The sequence below is a fragment of the Pleurodeles waltl genome, chromosome 7 (assembly GCF_031143425.1).
Source record: "Pleurodeles waltl isolate 20211129_DDA chromosome 7, aPleWal1.hap1.20221129, whole genome shotgun sequence".
Classification (NCBI taxonomy): domain Eukaryota; kingdom Metazoa; phylum Chordata; class Amphibia; order Caudata; family Salamandridae; genus Pleurodeles; species Pleurodeles waltl.
This window is the reverse complement of record NC_090446.1, coordinates 976638203-976660818: the sequence shown is the minus strand read 5'-3', so window position 1 is coordinate 976660818 and position 22616 is coordinate 976638203. Positions and strand designations below refer to the sequence as shown.

The 22616-nt window shown below is 42.4% G+C and overlaps 1 protein-coding gene across 3 annotated transcripts in view; it reads left to right on the top strand.

The window, feature by feature from the left end:
• Positions 1-22616, top strand: part of SLC38A10 (solute carrier family 38 member 10) — a 242425-nt gene that overhangs the window by 35353 nt on the left and 184456 nt on the right. For all 3 annotated transcript variants that reach the window (XM_069199759.1, XM_069199762.1, XM_069199761.1), the window contains exon 2: positions 17469-17586. In XM_069199759.1, the coding sequence (XP_069055860.1) occupies positions 17469-17586 (118 nt within the window). The remainder of the gene's footprint in view (positions 1-17468; positions 17587-22616) is intronic.

Sequence of the window (22616 nt, the reverse complement as noted above, 5' to 3'; positions counted from 1 at the left end):
AGAACATCTCCCCATTCAGAATCCACCTAGACGACTCACTTAAGATGACTGGGCTCACCGACCTCTGGGGGATCTCAATTTCGCACAGTACCTTCAAGAAAGCAGCTGGGAAATCAATCCTGTTTCAGTCACTACTGGAGGACAAAGCAGCCTTCTCACTGAGGTCTCCCGCATGGATGACTCTGTATACCTACAAGTCTCTGGCACCACAGTTATATCTAGGCCAGTGTTTCGCGAGACGAACAAAGGAGCAATTCTTAAAGCATTGTCTTGGTCTCTTACCACTTGCTTTAAATGCAGCCCCCTGGCTGAGGGTTGTAACCAACTCTACCTGCCGCCTGTGTGGTGCGGACACAGAAGATCTTTTACATGTCCTCTGCTCATGCAACCGCCTTGCACCAGAACAAACCTGCCCTACTAAAGAACAAATTCAACGGAAGGGGCATACTCACAAGGAGGCAAGTGGTGCTTTCGTGTTTTGCACCTGGGGATCTGTGGATGAATTGTGCCTTAGTCAAATTTTTATTGCCAGTGACCCAAAAGCAGCATTTAATAAATCAACACCACTCTCCCTCAGACTCACACGAGGACCGTTCACAGCCTAACGCTTGAGATTGGTTTCTAACGGTATTGAGACGCTTTATCCACAATGCAGCGAGCAATGATTTAAGTAGTAATTGACTCATTATGTTTTAAAATGTGTTTTATATGCTTACGACGGAGCGCATATCCAAGTAACTAGAGAGAGCGCAAATCTATTAGGTGGTTAATGATGATTTAGTAATACCACAAATTTATTTTAAAGCTTTTTTCACTTTGTTATGGTTTTAAGTAACTAAGCAATAAACCCTTACCATGGAGATTGTGCAGAGGTAACGCTGCGTTACCCCTGCCATAGATAGACTTGAGACACAAGTGGAGAGGTGGATTGAACTCCAGCTGGCAATGGCTGGACACATTGCCATTATTATTATGGTTGTACTACCCTGGTTCCTTTATTTGTTTTCAAATATTCCCATTATACTAAGTGAGTTTTTTCACTACACTACATGGGTTGCTTTCATGGCTCATGTGGGCAGGATGCTGTCCCCGCATCTGTTGGGATGACCTCATACTTCCATATGTACAGGGTGGCTTTGGAGTCCCAGATCTGCAATTATACTACCTTTTAGCATAAGCCCACTACGCATACCAGTGGTATCACACCCTATGGCAGACTCCCTTTTCTTAAGCCTGAGCATGAGCAAAGTTCACATATCCCATTGTCCACTATTCCACTGTGTGGCTTCTTGCGTATCGCGACTGAGATACAAACTCTTGTTATCACTAGTTGGGCTTGGTTCAAACTACTGCATCATTTGGGGGGAGACACCCTTTATTCCCCACATATTCCACTTATAAACAACCCATGGCTTTTACGGAAGAATGCCTGGTGCAACGTACACTTCCAATATGTGGTTTGCGGTCCACCAACAACCTAGTTGCCAATGGGGTACTGAAACCCCGCACTGCCGCGAATGGGGATACAGACTCCGCACTCATGGGTGACTTCATAGCTTACATAGTACACTACCTGAGACACTGCCAGATTACTCAAACAAACCTAAAGAATTCCCTTCCCTCACACTGGAAATAACCTCCCCAGATAGTTGTCACATTTTCTCTAAATTGTACTCCCCTTCCTTACAACTGAGGCCCTCTGGTGCAGAGAAGGCTAGTGCACCTTGGGAACGCTACCTTGGCATCTTCCTTCCAGACAAGACCTGGCACTACTGCAGTGCACAGACCAAACCTGTCTCAGGTAACACTGTCAGAAACTTCTACACTTAAGTATCTCAAAAGGGCCTATACAACTCCACAATCACTTGCCAAACTTGATCGAACCAGATCTCATTGCTGCTCTAAATGTCATGCGGAACAAGCAGACTTTCTCCACTTATCGTGGACATGTAAAGTGATCGCGAGCTACTGGGGCAACATTTACACTGCTGTCTCTTATGCTCGCAGGGGTGTGGAATTCCTATAGCCTGACACCAAAGATGTATTGTTCGAGCTCAAGGACAACAAGTTTTCATATTTATGTTGTCCTTGAGACAAGTAGGCCGAACCCACTGCAGCACAAACTCTTTGGCTGCCAGTTTAAAGGGAAGGGAAACTGACTGCAGTTGAGGTAATATTAATGTCCATGTGTTAATGCTGTTTGAACTTGCATTTACGGGTCATTAATGCAAAACTTTTATTATTAGGGTGAGTATAATGTGCTAAGCTCGAACTGCACAACTGACAGTGCTTCCAGTAACAAAATGTACACACACACGTTTGAAAAGTTTAACAATATGAGGCTAAGTATAATGCGCCCAGAATGCTCTCTGATTGGGTGAAAATATTGCAGAAGTCTTTTATCAAGACTGATGATTATTTGCTTTCTGAATAAAATGTTCAAAAAAGTATGCAACTAGGAAAAAAACGTTTTGCTAAATTTACTGCAAAATGTTAGGTACCAATTTTTTTAAACGTCATTTAGTAAAACATGTTTATGCATGCTAGTGTTTCCAAAAAAACATATTCATAATGGAAAACCAGTCTAATCAGTTTCAACAAGATTATGGAAAACATTAAAATAAACAAGCACTGGCAAACCCAACCGATTTGACATTGGAGGTCAGTCTTTTGGTTTTGTCAATGCTTGTCTTGTTTTGACATGGCTGTTGTAAAGCTTTACTGTAGGAGCTGCCAGGCCCTCACCATTGTAACAAGCATTGACAATATCAAAACAAGTTTTGCTTTTTCTCACAAAACACACATTGACGCATTAGTTCCAGGCACTGAACAAAACTACTGTGCGTGCCCTTATGATGTTTGTGAAAGAGCGGAATATTATCTATCATTCACAGTAAAGCCAGACAATAAATAGATAGAGAGAGAAATAGCATTTTAATAAAAACAAAATGTCTTAACACCAGATCTAATTAGGGGCCCAATTCTTGAAAAAGTCAGAAAAACACACCGATAGTACATGTCTTTGCATTAGTCCAGAATTATGGCTTTCATGAATTCACAAGAATTTACAGAAGAAAATCAGAAAATCGTACTCCTAAAAAATATTTGTGAATTGTATTTTAGCATGAGCAAACGTGCACAGGTAGATTTGCACGTGCAAAATCTGTTGCTCATTGATAAGTTAATTTTCCCTCCAACCACTTTTTTCTTAACCTTGGAGAACTACTTCTGCCCTTGTCAGGTGTAAATTTCCAGCCTTTCTCAGTACGGAAAAAGATTAGAGAAAAGATGGTGAAATTCCTAAAAATTGCAATTTAGTAGGGTTGCACAGACTCAAAGGTATTCCAATGCTGGAACTATTGCTTACTGCTTCCTCCAAACCCAGTATATAGATCTGCAGAAAGGTGGCAAAATAAGGAAACAGCAAGTATTCAAGCCTTACTGTAGTATTAGCCCTGGCATAATCAAAGGCTGTTATCTGAGTTCTTATATAGTGAGACTGCTGCCATAATTTGTCACCACTCTACATGGCACCAAAGGGACAAGTAGAATTTTTTTTTTTTTTTTTTACAGGACAAGTAGATTTATGAAGCAACCTGTCCGATGGACAAGTAGATATTTTATTGAATAACACACGCCTGTGCTCAAACAGCAGGTGACTCCGGACCCCCTAATGACACACTATTAGGGTATGTTAAGCCACTCCTTCAGGGACTCCGGCGTTATACTGCCATTGCCCTCCTCATCACTGAGCAGCAGATCTCACTGCACTGGGGTGCTACTATGTGCCCTACCGTATCAACGACTTAACTTACTGCGATACTACCTCCTAGCTTTATGCTTCATTGTAGCCTGCTACTTCCAGACCTAAAGATAAATGGCAGCCACTGCGTGACTACCTTTCGACACTGGCAACTGAGGATGATAATGATGACAATTTTTTTTATGTATTAGCTGCTCTGGAGGGATTGTGCTCTTTTTTCCCCTTGGGTTGGGATTGGGACGTCCGTCCTTTTCTCCTATATCAATTTTTTTATGTCGAATTCTTTATTCCCTTGACTTTTGGACGTGTTTTTTTAATCTTCCTTGTATGTCTTTGTTATTCAATACATTCATTCTTATTCTGCTGTACTAGATGTTTCACAATAGTCCTCAATGCTCACTTTTGCTGGATTTGCTTTGTTGTTTTGTATTGTGCGTGAAAGAAAATGGTAAATACGTTTTTTTAAAATATATATATTTCTCTAATTCAGTCGGTGTAAAGCTCTGGCACTTTGTGACTTCAGACACACACTGTGACTGAAGAAGATTTTAGTTGATGCTTTGTATCCATAGATGAGGTGGCTCTTTGTCATTTTGCACCTGTAGAACTTCAAAGAGTATTAACTGCATTCTGCGATTGTGCCCAGCAGATCTTCCTATTTGTAAACGTGGGGAAAAGCCACAGTGATCTACTTAGGATCTAGGAACAATTTAAAGGTGGCCCCACGGTTACAGCAAATTTGATTAGGACAATGCAAAATAGAGGACAGCCAATGTCCGGATGAAGGCTTTAGGTGGAATTGGTCTAAACTATGTTAGCAGGGACGACGTTTCAGCAGAGTAGTTTGGGGTGTTACACCCCCACTAATAAATATACTTTCTGATAAATGATTGGGTACAAGTGCTTTCAGTCGGGTATGGTGAGATTTCACCAGAGATGTTTTATATATACATCAACAAAAATGCCAATGCTCTCTCCCTCTATGCTTTGTAAGTCTTCAGAAATGTTGTTGGTTGTTACAAAATCTTGTGTTTTCTCTTAGTTTGTAACCCTATAAAGCTGTATTCCATTCCCTTTTCACTGCACCTTAAGTCCCTCTCACGCACACTCCTTGTTGTATAATCTATTTTAACATTATATGCCAGCATGATTGTTGGAAAATCTGAAGCTCTTCCCCCTCAGTCTCACTGACCAAGCTACGCCCCTGTATGTTTGTTCCCCTGTAGTGATGCTAAAAAGTCAAATGATGTGACAGTCACAGCAGTACTAGGGTTCCCTTCTGTAGGATGGACCATGGATGTAATTGAAGATCCATTATTGTGCGACACCTGGGGCCACGGGAAACAGCAGTTATTAAGCTGATTTGTTTCTCTTCATCTTCTGTTTAACATGCGTGCCAAAGGGGTTTACACATTTTCTAGAGCTCAAGTATTTGTCTATTACGTGAACTAGAAGAAAATAAGGAACAACGAGGCCTTTGAATGATCAGATTTCGTCAAACAAGGATGGCCAAACTATTTTGATGAACATGAGTTGGGTAGATATTGTTCAGAAGCACTCTAAAAAGTTGAGATTTTAAGGGCTCCTCTGTATTAGGGTTTCAAATCTCTCCATTATCTATCCATCTTGAGATGGAGAGAGAACTTAAAAGTCTTTTTTTTTTTTTGGTCAGGTATCTGTCCATAGGTAGTGGTTACATGGCATGGAATTGATAATTTCAAACGTGTGCGTTAATTAAATATGCCTTGCCGTTTTTGAATCATTGACGATCATGTTATTTTTTCCCCCCACATTTAAAGAACATGCGGTTTTAGTAGGCCTGTTTTTTCTTTGACATAATTCAGCTTGATACAGGGTGTGTACATAAGTATATTTAAAATGTGCATGTTTTTCAGTAATTCATTTTATTACGATTTTTCAGAAATGTGTTGTGTAAAAGATATATTTGCTTAAACTATTTATTATATTGTGCACAATAAAACATGACTAGTGTCAAATGTTTGATCAAAGAAAAAACACAGTCTCACTGCCTTAACTGACATATCGGTCAAAATTTGGAAAAATTAAGAATTTAAAACTGCTCTTATTTTTGTTTTCATTTGAAAAAGTTTGAATGTTCTGTCCATCTTTGCGGGCTCAAAAGGTGATTCAGTTTACAGTGCTTTGCTTCACAAGTTTATCCACCTATGCTGTAAACGTTCAGTACACATAATTACGTACAGGTAGGTCTCAACTAGAGGCAGGAGAAATATAATCAATCAGTGCATGGAATTCTTGGGCCCTGATTCACAATGCCAACTAGATTTGACGTGCAAAGATCTCATTTATGATTGTAAAGCTTCCGCCATATGTATGAAAATACCACAGCTTTAAATTACATATAGTCGATATTCCTGGGGAGTGGTTCCTGCAAATATTGATAGTAGTTACGATAGGGCCATATGTTTGTGTGGTTTCACGAGTATTTGCGGTGCCTTTTACTCACCTACCTGACGTTCTAAGTTTTCATTTACACAGCATAGGTATAAAGTGGTGTTGAAGGTTAGGGGAGCTACAGCAGCATTCCCCCATTGTCTCAGGCTTATGGGAGAATGAAATACTTTTATGAATAAGCACTGGGAAAGCCAATAGGTCTCGCCTATCCAAGAGTTATGGTCTTTGCCAATGTGTTTTAGCCATGTTATTCCCCAGCGTGGCTGCTGTCCAACATGACTAAAAGTTAGTGGCATAGAGGAGAGTGAGGTGGAGTGGAGTTTCGAAGAGTGGAATGTCGAACAGTGAAGGGACAGAGAGTGTTGTGTGGCAAAGTGTGGCGTCACATAGAGTGGGATAAACTAGAGTGGCAGAGAGTAGAGTGCACTGGTGTAGAGTGCATTGGAGTAGACTGTTGCTGAGTATAGTGGCATATAGTGCACCGCGTGGAATTCAGCAGCGTAGAGTGCAGTGTCGTACAATGTACTGGTGTAGTTTAGAGTGGAGTTGCGCAGAGTGGATAGTAAAGTGGCATAGAGTGCAGTGGCATAGAGTGGAGTAGTGGCATAAAGTTCAGGGTCAGAGTGCAGTGGTTCAAAGTGGCATAGAGTACAGTGATGCAGACTGCATTGGCATAGAGTGTAGTTCTGTAGAGTACAATGGTTAAGAGTTGAGTGGCATAGAGTGCAGTGTTGCAGAGTGGCATAGAGTGGTGCAGGGTAGAGTGCAGTGGTGTAGAGTAGCGAAGAGTGCATCGGCATAGAGTAGCACAGGGTAGAGTAGAGTGGCTTAGTGTGCAGTGGTGTATTCATGTTGTGGTAGCACACTACCATTACAGACAACACATTTTCAATTGAAATGACATTACATTTGCACAGACACACAGTTTTACGTGCACAGGCGAAGATGTGTGAAAATTATATCACCTACTTTAATGATTCTTTTGATCATTTTAAAGTATTTGTTTCCAAATAACTTCAAAAATAACAAAATGTGCTTCATTTTTGCATTCATAATTATGGTAAGTTCTGAAATTGTTCATTTAAACGTTGTTGTGTGTTATAAAAAAAACTCTTTCCTATCCCCAGTAACCAGCAAGATTGTCACATAAATCCTCTCACTTTAAAGTCAGAGAAAGAAAATTAAACAAGCGCTTTCTGACGATAGCGACTGACATTTGACCTTGATCTTTGAATGCACAGCAAATGTGGTTAAATAAGAACAAGATTTAAAGGCCTGTTAACAGAAAGCGAGTTCATGGAAGGATACAGAAACACGGTTTAGGCTGCACGGGACAAATGGATCCTGGAGAGCCTAAAGCAAATAGAGCCAGCAAATTGAAAGCCAGAATGTGAGAGTTATAAACCACAAAGTCAGCTGTAATCAGTGAGCGGAACGCATTCCTAAGTCAATTTTCATGGAAGCTTGGTACATCATTTATCTACAGATGAACACACAGTCATGCTACCTCTCACTGAACAAGTGGTGAGTCAGAAGCTAATTCAGATGTGCCCCCACCCTCCTTTGAAATAAAATCCGGCACAATCCAAATCAGTAAGATTGTTTGCAGACCGTATTCCAATGATTAAACCCGCAGTGAAGGCATTTGTAGAAAATGAACTAAAAGGTTGGAAAACCTACTTGTACATAGTATGGCCTTCCACATACACTGTTGATAAAAGAAAGTCCTATTTAGGCCACCCAAAATCTGTCTGGCCAAGAACAAACAGAGGATCAAGACACAACTACAGCCCAAACCACTTGACGGAATTATACCAAATTTGGCAGAAAGCTAGCTTTTGGTATGTAGATTACGCTTTCACTTATTTGGTGTAAATCTGTTCAGTAGTTTTTGAGATGTTAAAGGGAAAATACATTTGTAATATCTAGGGACGTGGATCCTTCGCAATGTATCTGCGAATAATGATAAGCTTGTGCAGGGAAATACAAAGCTCTGATTGGCCGTCAACACTTCAACCAGGAAGTATTGGCAGCTATCCTGGGACTGTGCTTCAGCCGAGTCCCAGAAAAAAACTTTGCTCTAGTGCTGGGGTCCTAGAGTGATGCTCCCTCCCCCCCCCCCGACCCCCAGTGCTAAAAAGCATTTTTTTTAAATGTTCGCAGAGATTCCTCGTGGATCTGGCGAAAATTGAAAGAAGAAAAAAAAAAAGCGCGGTTGCTTCTTTATTCTGAAGCTCCCCAGTGGGCTAAATCCCGTGGGCATTGCTGATTCGATGTGGGGCGCCCTCATGCATCCCTGGGTACTGCCACCTCCCCGGGGCTTTATACAGACATGATGCGGGGGACCCCTCACTTCCAACAGCCCCGGGGGCCACCACCTCCCCATGGCTTTACAGAAATGTGATGCAGACTCCAGTGCTTCTTTATTCTGAAGCCCCTTGGTGGGCTAAGTCCTAGGGGCATTGTGGTTTTAATTCAGGGTGGCGCCTACCCTCCCGCAGACCCCTCCACCCCAGCTGACAGCTCCCACTAAGCTTTCTGACAGCTGGAGCGGTCAAATGGCTCCCTCTGTCAGAAAGTGGAATTATCATCTGTTTTTGCATGCAGGGGAGACAGTTAAAAACATTGCTCCCACAATCAGGCAGCTGCTTTTTAAGCAGGTCCCTGCTTCTGAGAGCAATGCTGGCTCCTGCACGATGCAGGGAGCCGGTAGGACCACGAGGGCCTTCAGGGTCACCATGTGTGTCTCTCTCTCGCTCTCTCTCTGGCTCTCTCTCTCTCTCTCTTCTCCTTCTCTCTCTCCCTCCCTCTCTTTCTCTCCCTCCCTCTCTCTCTCTCTCTCCCTCCCTCCCTCCTCCCTCCTCTCCATGGAAGAGAGAGATTGTCATTGCATGGTCTCTCCATGCAATGACTTCAAAGAGTAGGACCAGCAAGATGTTTGGTATAATTGTTATTGTTACATTTGGATGAAGAGCTGGACAGAGTGACTTCTGGCCCAATAGTCAAGTTCTTGAACTGTCCCTCAGTAGGCTGAAAGCTCAAATCCTATTACCGCTTGGCCTTGTGTTTGTTTATTTACTAGTGTTTTAACTGTTGAACCTTCCTACTAACGGACCACATGTGGGTTGCATGTCATCTGTATGTCTGGAAACAGTCCATCAAGGAGTCACCTGTGGCCACATTGTTAAGGTCACAGACCCTCACACTGACAGTTGAGGGTTCTACTCTAGTTGTGTCCGTGATCATTTCCTCCTTACATTTCTTTTAAACTTCTAAAGTTTAAGGTTTATACTGAAAGGCGATCTCACTAATTTTAATTGACAAATACATTTTTCTTTTCAAGTTGTCCAGAAATATCTTGTTCCAAGTATATCATCCATCAAAGCCTAAAAGCTCTCCATCTCTCTCCCTATCACTCTCTCTCTTTCAATCTTCTACCACTCACACACCCATTCAGACCCTCACGCACCCACTCACAGCCCCACTCAGACACTCATGCAGTGGAAGGATTAACATACAGTAATGAAAAATTACTATGAATTAAAAAAGCCATTGAAATTCACTGAAAAAAACAAAGGTTACAGGGATGCTATAGTAAGGCTCACATTTTAAACATAGAAAACCATAGAAATTCACTGGTTATAGTTGGTTATCTGGTGTAATTCCATTCAGCAATTTAGGCTGTAGGTGTGTCTAAAGACCCTATGGAAAATAAATGGGGAAATGTCTTTTGGGAACCCCCATTTTCTCACCCCTATGATCCCCCACTAGGTAGTGTGTGTGTATATATATGTGTGTGTGTGTGTGTAATATATATATTACATTGACAAAGGCAGGAAGACAAAACACATTTTTCATTTTAGTTGTGACATACTTCAATCTGGTAAGGGAGATACACAGCTCATATAGCCCCTGCTTCACTCCCTTGGTAGCTCGGCACAAGCCGTCAGGCTTATCTCAGAGGCAATGTGTAAAGTATTTGTACCAACACACACAGTAACACAGTGAAAACACCACAAAAGGACTCCACAGCAGTTTTTAAAAAAAGGTCAATATTTATCTAAATCAAACAAGACCAAAACAACAAAAATCCAACATACACAAGCAAAGATATTAATTTTTAAAGTAAAAAGTCTTAATCTTTAGAAATAAATGGATGCGTTGTTTTGATAAAGTAAACTGTCTACCACAATCTAAATCAGGCCCATAGTCTCCGAGTTCTATGTTGGCTGCCAGCAGCATCTTTTTCATGTTGCTGGCCGCCATTTGGAGCGCTCGCTCTCTCCAGCGGAAGTCGGACTACTGCAGGAGGGAATTGGCTCAAGGGGGAAAAAAAGCTCCCTGGGCCAATCATAATTTTCTTTTTTCTTTTTAATTGGGTTTGAGGGACTCTTGCAGGAATCCCTCAAATCCAACTGTCCAGATAGCTATATTCTTTTTGTAACTTTAATTTCTCAAAAACTACTAAATGGATTTACACCAAATCACAACAACACAATCTACGTATCACAGTCTAGTTTCCTTCCAAATTTGGTGTCATTCTTTTGTTTTTGGAAAGTTTCATGGAGATGCATCAAATGGTGGTATCAAAGTTAAACAGTTAAAATGTTTTTCCTATTGAACAGCTGACCTTTATAACTAACAGTGGTCACTGCCACTGGGACTGGTATATATTCTATTCTATTCTATTCAGAGTGACAGTAGCCGCCTTGTCGTTAGGGTTACCAGAGATAGGAATTCCTCAGATTTTTCCCAATTATTATTTTGCACCCGAACATTTAATCTCCATGAAACTTTGCACACCTATTCTTCCTTTTACATTGGCGAATGCTGCAGAGTTTTGCGGTGATTGATTAAGGGGGTGCAGAGGTAAAAGGGGGAGGTTTTTCCACCAATGCATTTTGCATAGACTTTTGTATTTCCGAAAACAGTTAGACATGGTGTACAAATGATCCCTTTGCGTAATACAGGAGAGCAGGGTAAGTATTTTTTACGTTAGAAGGCATTTTAACCTAGTGAGCTGTGCCCTGGTATTTTTGCAAAATGTGACTGAAGTATAGAGGTACATAGGAATGACAAGTCATTATGTGATTAGCTAATGACTACCTTTACAAAAGTAAAAGACAGCCCTGTTATTTTTAGATGCACTTTGCTTGTGTCTGCATTTAGCCCTTAGATTTGGGTAAGTATTAGTTTGATATTTTTCCCTACTTATTACCACTTTGTAAAAGTGGTAATAGGTAGGGAACAAGATTATTACATTTCTATATTATTTTTTTTAAATGTATGGCGTACAGCAATACTGCCTCGAGTACCAAAAAAGATGTAAAAAATGTAATTATGTTTAAAAATGTAAAATACCCTTTAGTGCCCTATATTTTGCAAATTATTACTAATTTCCGTTTTTAATATATTTAAATCAGTAAAAAGTCTTTGGAGTACCACGATTATACCTTAAAATTACAGTGCTACTTAATTTTCTTTCAATGTGCATCTCCCTAAAGTGCTGTAAAATTATATAGAAAAATATAACTACATTTCTCCACGTATTAACACTTTAATAAAGTGGTAATAGATAGCGAATGGCAATAAAACCTACTACTTAACTATATATAGGACCCTAATCCAGACCACAGTGAAACGTAGACAAAATGTGCTTAAAACGACATGCTGTCTTTTACCTTTGGTACACACAGTCATTAACCAATCACATACTTCTTTATCATACGTACACTTATTGCGCTATACCGCAGCACAATGTATAACTAAGTATTATAAAATAATAATTTTAAAACTACTTACGCTATTCACACGTACAACCGAAAAATTCCATTTAAACCAAATAACATGTTTCTTGCCACATTACTTCCAAATTTGTTAAGAGATTTTTCCTCTGTGTTTCAATTACCACACTCCACTCTGTGCTACTCCGCTCTGTCACTCTGTTCTGTGCCACTCCACTCTACGCTGTTTCACTCTGCCACTTCACTTCACTCTCACTACACACTAATGCACTGTATGCCTCTTCACTCTGCCCCACTCCACGCTACTCCACTCTACACCAGTGTACTGTATGCTGTTCTGCTCTACACCACTTCATTTTATGACACTCCGATGTACACCAATACACTGCAAGTCCTTCCACTCTATGCTCCTCCACTGTTCTCTATACACTGTTACACTCTATACCACTCCATTGTCCGCCACTTCAGTGTACACCACTGCACTGTAGGCCACAGCTCTTTGACATTCCACTGTATGCTACTCCACTCTTCAACAATCCAGTGTATGCTCTTACACTGTACATCATTATACAGCACTACACGCTATGCTAATCCACTCTACTATACTACACTCAATGTTATTCCACTGTGTGACACTCCATTCTACATCACTGCACTGTACCCCAGTAACATTCAATGGTTTTTCACTCTACAACACTGCACTGTACATTACTGCACTGTATGCCACTCCAGTCTACACCACTGCACAGTACTATATTACACTGTACGCACAACACTCTACCCTACTACACTGTACCCCGTTCCACTATTCAGTTTTCCACTATATGATATTCCACTCTACAACACTCCACTCTACGCCATTATGGTGTGCACCAGTCTGTACTATTCCACTGTACTGCACTACACTGTAACTTCACTGTATGCCACTCTACTCTACGCTATTGCATTCTATGCCTCTTCATTCTGTCACTCCACTCTACCTCATTCCAGTACATGCCACTGCACTCTGACACTCCACTTTAGGCTATTCCAATGTACAGCACTCCACTGTACCTCACTGCACTCTATGCCACTTCACTCTATGCTACTCTGCACTAATCCACTGTATGGCACTTCAGTCTGCCCCACTCCTGCACTATTACATTATATACCACTCCATTTTATGACACTCCAGTGTACTCCTCTCCACTGTACGCCAATCCACTCTACCACACTCTGCGACAACCTACTGTCTGCTTTTAGACTTTACATCACCCCATTCTACGCCATTCCACTGTACGTCACTCCACTGTATGCCAATCCACTCTACCCTATTAGACACTGCCCTATTACACTGTACGACACTCCATTCTACACCACTGTACTTTATGCTGTTCCACTATATACCACTCCACTCTATGCTTCTACACAGTATACCAGTAACACTTAACGTTATTCCTCTCTACACAGCTCCACTGTATGCCACAACACTCTACACTACTCCACTGCATGCCAATTCACTCTATGCCACTCCACTATATGCCACCCCACTCTGTGCTATTCCACTGTATGCCACTACAGTCTACCCTACTACATTCTACTCTGCTCCACTCCACAACACTCCACTGTACGGTATTCCATACTACAACACTCTTTTCTCTAAACCACTACGCTGTACTTCTTTCTATGCCACTCCCCTCTACATTATTCCACTGGACACCACTACCTGTACCTCACTCCACAATATACCTCTACACTCTACGCTAGTCTACAATATGCCACTCCAGTATACACTTTTCCACTGTATGCCACTTCACTCTGCCACTCCACTCTACGCTATACCACTGTACGCCACTCAGCTCTATGCTGTCACTGTACACTAGCCCACTATAACACTCCACTTTATGCCACTACACTGTATACCACTACACTCTATTCCACTCCTCTCTACATTATTCAGCTATATGCAACCCCTCTGTACGGCACTTCACTCTATGCTGTTCCACTCTATGCCGCTCCACTGTACACTACTGACCTATATGCCACTCTGATATACGGGATTTAAAGGTACGCCCCTACCCTCTATGCCACTCTCCTCCATGCAACTCCACTCTATGCTAGTCCCCTCTATGCTACACCAATATAGGCATCTCCCCTCTTGCCACTACACTCTGCAATTCCACTCAATGCCACTACACTCTACGACACTCCACTATACACAGTTCCACTCTATGCCACTCCACTCTATGACTTTGTACTGTATGCAACTATACTGTACCTCAATCCACCCTATGCGGCTCCACTCTACGCCACTGCACTCTACGCTAGTCCACTGTGCTATTATACTGTCCCATACTATACGCACTACACTCTTCGCCACTCCACTGTATGCCGTTCCACTATAGTGCACTGTACGGCATTCCACTCTACCGTACTCCACTCTACACCACTCCACAGTACGTCATTCCACTATGTGCCATTTCACTGTGCCACATTCCACTCAAGTCACTCTACGATACTATACTCAATAGCAGTACACTCATTGTACTGCACCACACTCCACAAAGTAACACTCCACTCGACGCCAGTAAAGTCTACAGTTTTACATTAAAAAATGTAAACCATTAAAATAAAGTGAAATTCATTGAAAATACATACTTGATTGTTTTTTTTCTTTGTGGAGAAAACCACCCTTTACCTCTACCCACCCATGCCCTAAAATTACTCTCACCACCCTTTAACACTGTCCACCCCAAACCCTACAATTACAATTACCATTAACCTTACCATTATCATTACCCACCCCTTAAACCTTAAAATTACCTTACCACACTATATCACCACCCACCTCCGAACCCTCAATTTGGCCTTACTCTTCTATGTACACTTACCTTACATGCTTACCATGCTTGGTAAAGGACATTTACCTTTATAAATGTGTTTCTCATTGAGGAAATCAGGTACCAGGAACTCAAACACACCATCCTCGCTCAGCTGCTGTAGAAACCTAACACTGAACAAGCCACCTAAATGAACTGTAAACCCACATAGGACTTACTTTGTTTGTCGAGGATCCTCAAAGCAGTAGCCCCAAACAAGGTCGCCACCTACTTAAACTAAAATTGTATCTGTGGGTACTAGCAGTCTGCCATCCATTCCCTTAGGGACTCCTAGAATGTAGCTAGCCATCCTGTACACCCTCGAAGCGCTACTTGCTACAATGTATCAAATTCTTGATTGCATCCAGATCCTATCAAAACAGGCAGCCGCATTCAGCACCATTAAACACCGCCTAGTTCTGCAAGACATGTAAATGAAGATGGGTGTTTGGGCACTGCATTACAAAACAGTGGTTCAGGTCTTTCATCTCTACATTCGCACACAAGGTTCTTACTGTTGTCCTTTGCTATAAACATCACTTGCCCCAAACTGCAGCATTATATTTAGTCTTGTTTGTAAAACATAGGTTGCCACATGTATGCAGATGACATTTGCATTCTTCTGGAACCTGAACAGACGCTAGTTGTTTCAGTAATTTGTTGAATGCATTACGCACGTTCTATGCTGATGGCACCAGAACTGGCTGAATGTTTTTATTTCACGCTCATTGGCCCAGGAAACCCCTTCAGTATTATTGTGATTGTCCACAAACTATTGAGCTCCCCTACAAGCAAGCACAAAGTTTGTCACCTGTATCTGCTACTCTTCTGTGCCCAACTCTTCTTTATTATATAGGTGGGAGGCCTGATAATTCAGTCTATAACATATGCCTGCCATGGGGCATCTCTTCGCCCCGAGCTGTCGGTGCAACTTCTACCATACCAGTTCATGGTGGTCCTTGCAGTGGTACTCTGCCCCGTAGTGCAGCCGTGAACTGCTCCATTTCCCAGAGAATCAAAAATCTAGCACCCAGCTCCTAAAACCAATAAATCGTTTAGGTCAATGAAGCCCTGCTTGGTACTAGCACCTTCTGTTTTTAATCATGGCATCACAATTTTAACTGTTCTTTTTAGTTACTTGTATTTGAAAATATTCTATCTTGATTGAAAGTGAGCCCTTTAAACCATAGATAATGACACAGAGCAATAAAATAGAAATGCCGAAAATAAACTTATTTACACATTAACCGAATCATTTTATCGCAGTTAGATTTCTGCCAAGAGCGACAGCTGCTTTTCGACATTGGCTTTCCCCTGGTAGAATAACTGCATCAAGTCTAAGGCAAACTTCACGCTTCCAGAATACTGGCCATGCCTATTTTTTACTAATAATTGAAACTTCTCTTCGTATTTGAAGCTGTAGCAGAGACTAAACTTTGAGTGTGTGTGTTTCATGCTATTTCATTCTGGATGTGCGTATCGAATCCGAACAGCATCGTGACTAAACTTAGTCTGCTCGTCGACACTTCTTTGGAGAGCCCAGTGTCGAAACATTGTCATTGGATTGCTCAGTTGGAATGAGACCGCACTGGTGTCTCTGCTACATTAGTGGCCAATGACTGCAGCTCAGTAACCACTGATTGTCTCAGGATCCTAAGGAAATGTCACGGAAGCTAAGAGGCTTTGGGACTCCTGATCTGTTTGGAAAAATAAAAACCTTGGTGTGGGTATCAAGTTTGTGAAATTCATTCTTTCCCTATAGAAGAACTGCGTATAATTGATTGATAAGGTTTGAAAGCAATCTTATGTCACAAGCTTATGCTGAAAAATATTCAACCACGTTACAGAAGGATAGGATTAGGTCTTTACTTATTTTGGTGATTAGAGGCGGGCATAACTTGTGTAATTCTACATAAGATAATCATGCGGAATAACCCAAAAGTTCAGCAAAATATTGCAGAATTACAGAAGAATGGTAACTGCATTTAGCGCTATTTTCTTAGCGCAAAGTGCACCCTCATATCTAAAATGGACTACAGGATGTATTTTGCAAAAATAGCTCTATAGGCAACAGAATACCAAAGGTGCTCTTGCAGTTGGGGGTTCCCCCCCAAATTACTCTTAATTAAGTAATTGGGGGTAATTGCATTATTGTCAATAATTACATGTCAAGAATCAACGCAGAACTAACTAAAATTACTTTGATGACTTCAGATTAATTGAAATTTTGCCTCACCCAGTGGTTATGTGTTGTGGTGAAATGTATTTGGATTTATGCTTCATGTACTATGTATTTTTTTTTTTTTTTTAAGACTTCAGTGAGCAGCGGCGGCCATCAACAAGCTGTGGAAAAGTGTTGAATAAAGAATTTTTGGGAATCCTACCATTGAGCTGTTTTTTGTTTTTTTGTGTGTTTTTTTTTTTAAAGTTTATTTTTTAAGCTTAATGGGCATGAGGCTGTGGAGGAAGAATATTGCCATACTATCCAGATTAGTCCTATATTTTGACACAGCAGTGTTTATTGGTGCACGAATTCTAAAAGTATTTTATTTACTCCTTGTGTACAAAGAAAATTGTGATGTATGCACTTGCCGTTTGATAATGTTGATTGCTTGAGTCCCTCTACAAACCGCCATGCCCTTACTCCCACTCTCTTATGTCGTCTCGTAGTGTGGCATTCTGCTGGGGGCACTGCTGCTTCTCTTCTGTTCCTGGATGACCCACCAGTCATGTATGTTCTTGGTGAAATCGGCCAACCTCAGCAAGCGCAGAACATACGCTGGCCTCGGTGAGCATACCTCTTTGCTCCCTTTTAACATGACTCATTCACGATTCAGTTTGGGGTTCTTAGCAGCCTTGTATTAAAGGTGGAATAAGGAATTTTTATCCTTTGGGTTTCGGCATGGTGCATAGTCCTTCCGTTGGCTCACTTGATCCAAGGGGTAATGTATGTTAACGCTTGTGCTTTTGTTATAGTTAAACTAGACCAGGGACCGCCAACCTTTTCTGTAATAAGAGCTGCTTATGTTGAACGAAAATCATCCCGAGCTACTGATATTATTGGTGTTGTAACTGTGACCACATCAGACAACATTACATTAGTGACCACCCCCTGCAAAATTGTTAGTATTGACATCATCAAAGCATGAAGCAAGGTTGCCAGCAGTAATGTCAACATGTTTTTGTAATGTGAATTCTTGTATGTGGATAATATATAATACCAATAGCTGCAATGCCCCTGCCATCAAGGTCATAAAATGAGCACAAGTCTCCCAGTGTCACATGTTTTATCACTCAAATGTCACGTTTAAGTTTATTTGGCAAATTCCACCATTTTTCTCTAAATGTGAGTTCTGAAAATACACGCATATCTATCTCAAATACATGTTTTTCAATTTTATTATACAGATATTATTTTAACCAAACAAAAGTTTCAAATTTAGTATGCTTGGCGGCACACAGGAGAGCTACTTACAAATAGCTGGTGAGCTAACAGTAGCTCACGAGCTACACGTTGGAGATGTCTGAACTAGACAGAGTGAGTCACATGTCAAACAAAACAAAAGGTTCCACTTCGGTCCTTTAAACATTTCAGAGAAATTCGCTTTTTGGCAATCCCCTTATTCTCAACTTGCTGCTTCCTCCCTGACCGAATTGCCCTATCATTATATTCCTGGTAGACTAGTGTTCACAACAGACTGACAATAGCAGCATGCACCTGGCAGTAGTAATGTGCCTCTCACGAATTTTAGCAGCAGAGCTCTATATCACTTATAAACACGGGGCCCTACACTTGTTTTCTCAACAGGCTTGCACCTCCCTTTAGTTGGTTGCATTTTTTCCCGCCGCTGCACCTCAGGAACCATGATCCCTTCAATATGCATCCACTGTGCTCTGCTTTTCTCTGCATGAAGACTGAGGAACCTAAATGATGTACTGCCCTTGACTAGGGGTTGTGAGGCAGTAGATAGTGAGGCTTGACTGGGGGTTATGATGTCACAGAAACTATGGTGTCACCAGTCTAGTTTGGTTCCCCCGGCTCTTCTCCGATTCCCCCCCAATCCTCCCCCCCCCCCCCCCCCCAACTTCTGTCCCCTCGTTCTAGTCTCATACGGTCCATCATATCAAGGATTTTGGGTTGTGCCTGCACAATACCATTATGCAGTTCAAAGTTTAGTCCTGGGATGCAGGTACAAGCAATTCTGGGCCTGTAGGAAATTTTTGGAAGGCACTTGGTTTCGATCACATTCCTTTTTATTTATTTATTTTTTTCTAAAAACATTTTATTGGTTTGTATAATAAAGTGTACATTAACATTTCTACAAGGTGCAGTGCATTCTCCGGAACTCTCGAGAGCCCCACTTCTTCCCCTCGCTTCAGTACACAAGCAGAGAGTGCGCCCACCCAGCTTGCATCAACATCACAGACCCCCTATATATGTGAATTTAGGTCTCTAAATTAGCTGCAAGAATTTCCTTCCAACTAGTGGTATTATCCCCCTGTAGCTCGTCCATTTCTGCCAAATTGTTTTGTACTTTTGGGACAATTCCTAGTCTCATAAATGGGTTGCTTGCTGCTCGTACACCACTCCAGATTTTTTTTCTATTCATCAATCAACAGTGGTGTGTCCCCCTTCCAATGACAAGCGATATCCCTTTTGGCCACCGTAAGACCCAACCACAGCAACGGTCTTCCGCGACATCAATGATGGTGTGTAATATAGACACTTTTGGGTCTCGTGGTATGGGCCCCCCATCACACAGCCAAACAGAAGTGTATCCCGTTCCAGTAAGCACGTACTGTGACAATCCCATATTGAATACATACGTCGCCCTCCTGCATTTGGCAGCAGAGGCAGAAGGAAGAGGTAATTGCACCCACTGTCCAGAGTTTATTCCGTGTAAAATGCACTCTATTAAGGTATTTCAATTGCATCAAACTGAGGCATGGTGCGATTGCCGAGCTTCTGGCTTCTGCCCATTCCTCGTCTGTAAGGGCACCTGGATCTCGCTCCCAGGCGACATGTAACATGGCAAAGGAGTCCAGCGTATGGTGTATCAGTTACCGGTACATTTGTGTAATCTTGTGGTTCCCTTACGCCCCCAGGAGAAGTTTGGCTTCCAGGGGGTTATATCCGGGGAGTTCCTCCAGACCCTTAATGTATGAGCCAGGGCCTGTCTCAGCTGAGGATGTTTATAAAACTGGCTACGATGTTGATTGAATTCACTTCTGAATATGATTTTACGGAATGCCCTCCATTACATCCCCCAGCTTAGAGATACCTTTGTCTCATTTGGAAAAATCAGACAGTGCTGCCACATGATGCATCGTTAACCTAGCCTGCAGCGGTGTCTGCTCTGTGTCTCTTTGGCTCCAACCCATTGCCTTTAAGGCAGTCTCCTGTGTTTGGAGCCCTGCTTTACTTGTCTGGGGAAGTGGAGCATGCGTCTTCAACTGCATAATATTGAATCGGGGTGCTCTGTATTTACTACTGTTCAGAGGCATAGGCTGGATCGCCCTGCATGTCATATCATGTCACCATTCACTAACAATCACCAGATGAGGGGCTTGGTAGTAGGACTCGACATCAGCCACTGAAATGCCCCCTCTATATGTGAAATTAATACATTTGGTAAACGCTATGCAGGGGAACCCTTGGTTCCATAAGAAACTATGAAACATTGACTGCACTTTCTGGGAAAAGGACCAGGACAAAAGATAGTGATAGTTTTTCATTTGGTAGAGAAAATGACGCTGCAAAACCATTTTAAATATGGGTAAGCGGCCCACCAGGGACAAGGGAAAGGCAGACCACGCTTTAATGTCAGCCTCCAGGGCAAAGAAGAGCGGTTGAATATTAATCTCCCATGCTGTTGAGGCAGTGTATGCAATATGTACTTCTAAGTGTCAGAAGCTAGGTGTGACCATTTGGAGGCCAGCCTCTCGGTCGAGATTCTAGGGATGTATGGGAACCAAAAAGACCAAGGAATTTGGCCAGGTTAATGGAGAGGCCCGACTTCTGACCAAAAATCCAAAAGAGTTGAAGCACCCTGGGAATCGAAGTCTGCAGGTGGGTCAAGAAGATCATTGCATCATCAGCATATAACCCGATCCTATCTGAGATCCCCACCCCCCCATTCAAACACGCCCTCACCTGTGCATCAATACGAATTTGTTTGGCAATGGGCTCCAAGGCTATTACAAATAACAGCGGGAGCAGCAGACATGCTTGACATGTGCCTTACAAGACGTCAAAGGGCTCAGAGACTGCAGTCCCCACCTGGACGGACAGGTCAGTGTGTAGAAGCCGCACATAAGTAATAAACTTAGGCCCAAAGTTAAGTCACCGAAGCAAAGACAAAAGATACGTCCAGCCCACTGAATCAAATTCCTTTTCTATATCCGTCAGTAGTATTGCTGCCGGACCATCCAATCAGTCAGCTAAAGCCAGTGCATTGTACACTCTTCTATTGTTATGTCTAGTGCTAGGTCTGGGCAGGAACCCAGCTGAACCCGGGGGGGGGGGGGGGCGGGAGGCAGTGAGGGTGGCAACCTTAGTAAGTGGTCCTCCAGGGCCTTGGCTATGATTTTAGCATTGATGTTTAAAAGCGAAATAGGGTGGTAAGGGGAGTACTGGTGTGGGGCCTTTCCCAGCTTAGAAAGCACCACCATCTCTGCCCTGCAGAAGTCTGGAGGTAACCGTCCAGTTTAGACTGCCTCCTTCAGGACCGTCTCCAGGGGATCACTGAGATTGGACATATATAATTTAAAGATTTTGTCCGGGAAACCATTGGGACGCAGCGTTTTCCCAGAGTGGCGGTGACTCAGGACTGCTGTTATCTCATCAGACATAAGGTTCCCGTGGAACATTTAATAGAGTCTTGAGGGGTAAGTCCAATAAAAAAAGGATTATCTGTGACTGTTGCACCAGACGTATAGGTCAGCATAGTAGTGGCAAATTGCTGCACTATAGCTCTATCTCTGGTTACTTTTGAGTCAGATGAGTCCAAAAATACATTGGGATATGTTTTAGGATAGTGCAGAGATAATGTAATAATTCACTGGCTTTATCTCCCCATTGGTAAAGACGGGACTGGGAAGCAAACCATATGGTTTTGCCTCATCCAGCAGCATGTGCTGCTGAGATTGGGTATGAAGTATTTCCCTACTCAACCTGGTTCAGGGTTGTAAGCATAACAGGATTCCAAAGTTTGAATTTGCAGTTCTACGTCTCGGAGGGATTGCCATTTTCTACGTTTTTTCCCCTTTAAATGGCTTATCATTTCCCTCCCTGAGAGCTGGCTTACCAGCCTCGCACGTGACACCAGGGGATCCCCCAGATTGCCAATTGTAAGCTAGATAAGTATCTATTGTTTCTCCCAATTGAGAGGTGAGTGCCATGTCCCGAAGCGACCAGACTTTCAGCTGCCATCGAAAAGATGCTCTGATGTGAGCAGTGTCCAGTCGTTATCGGGGTGTGGTCCAATAGTCCCCGAGGCAAGATCTGCACAACAGTCACTATGTGCGTCTCTGTTTTAGGGAGGGGGAAAAAATGATCTCCAGCACGGGGACAAGCCCAGTTCTGTCGCCGCTCAGAAGCTGACTTCGCCTTGCTCTCCCTCCATTTTGTGCTCATGATTAATTCTGGCGCTGCCCTGCAGGTCCTTCCTGCACCGCCAGCTCACCAGCACCTACGTGGCATCATGGCAAGACTGGCCATATCTCAGGGCCCCCGCCAGCGGTCTGTAGCCTCCCGGCTATCTTATGGAGGCCACAACTTCACTCACTGGGTCCTCAGAAGCAGGATGAGGAAGGATA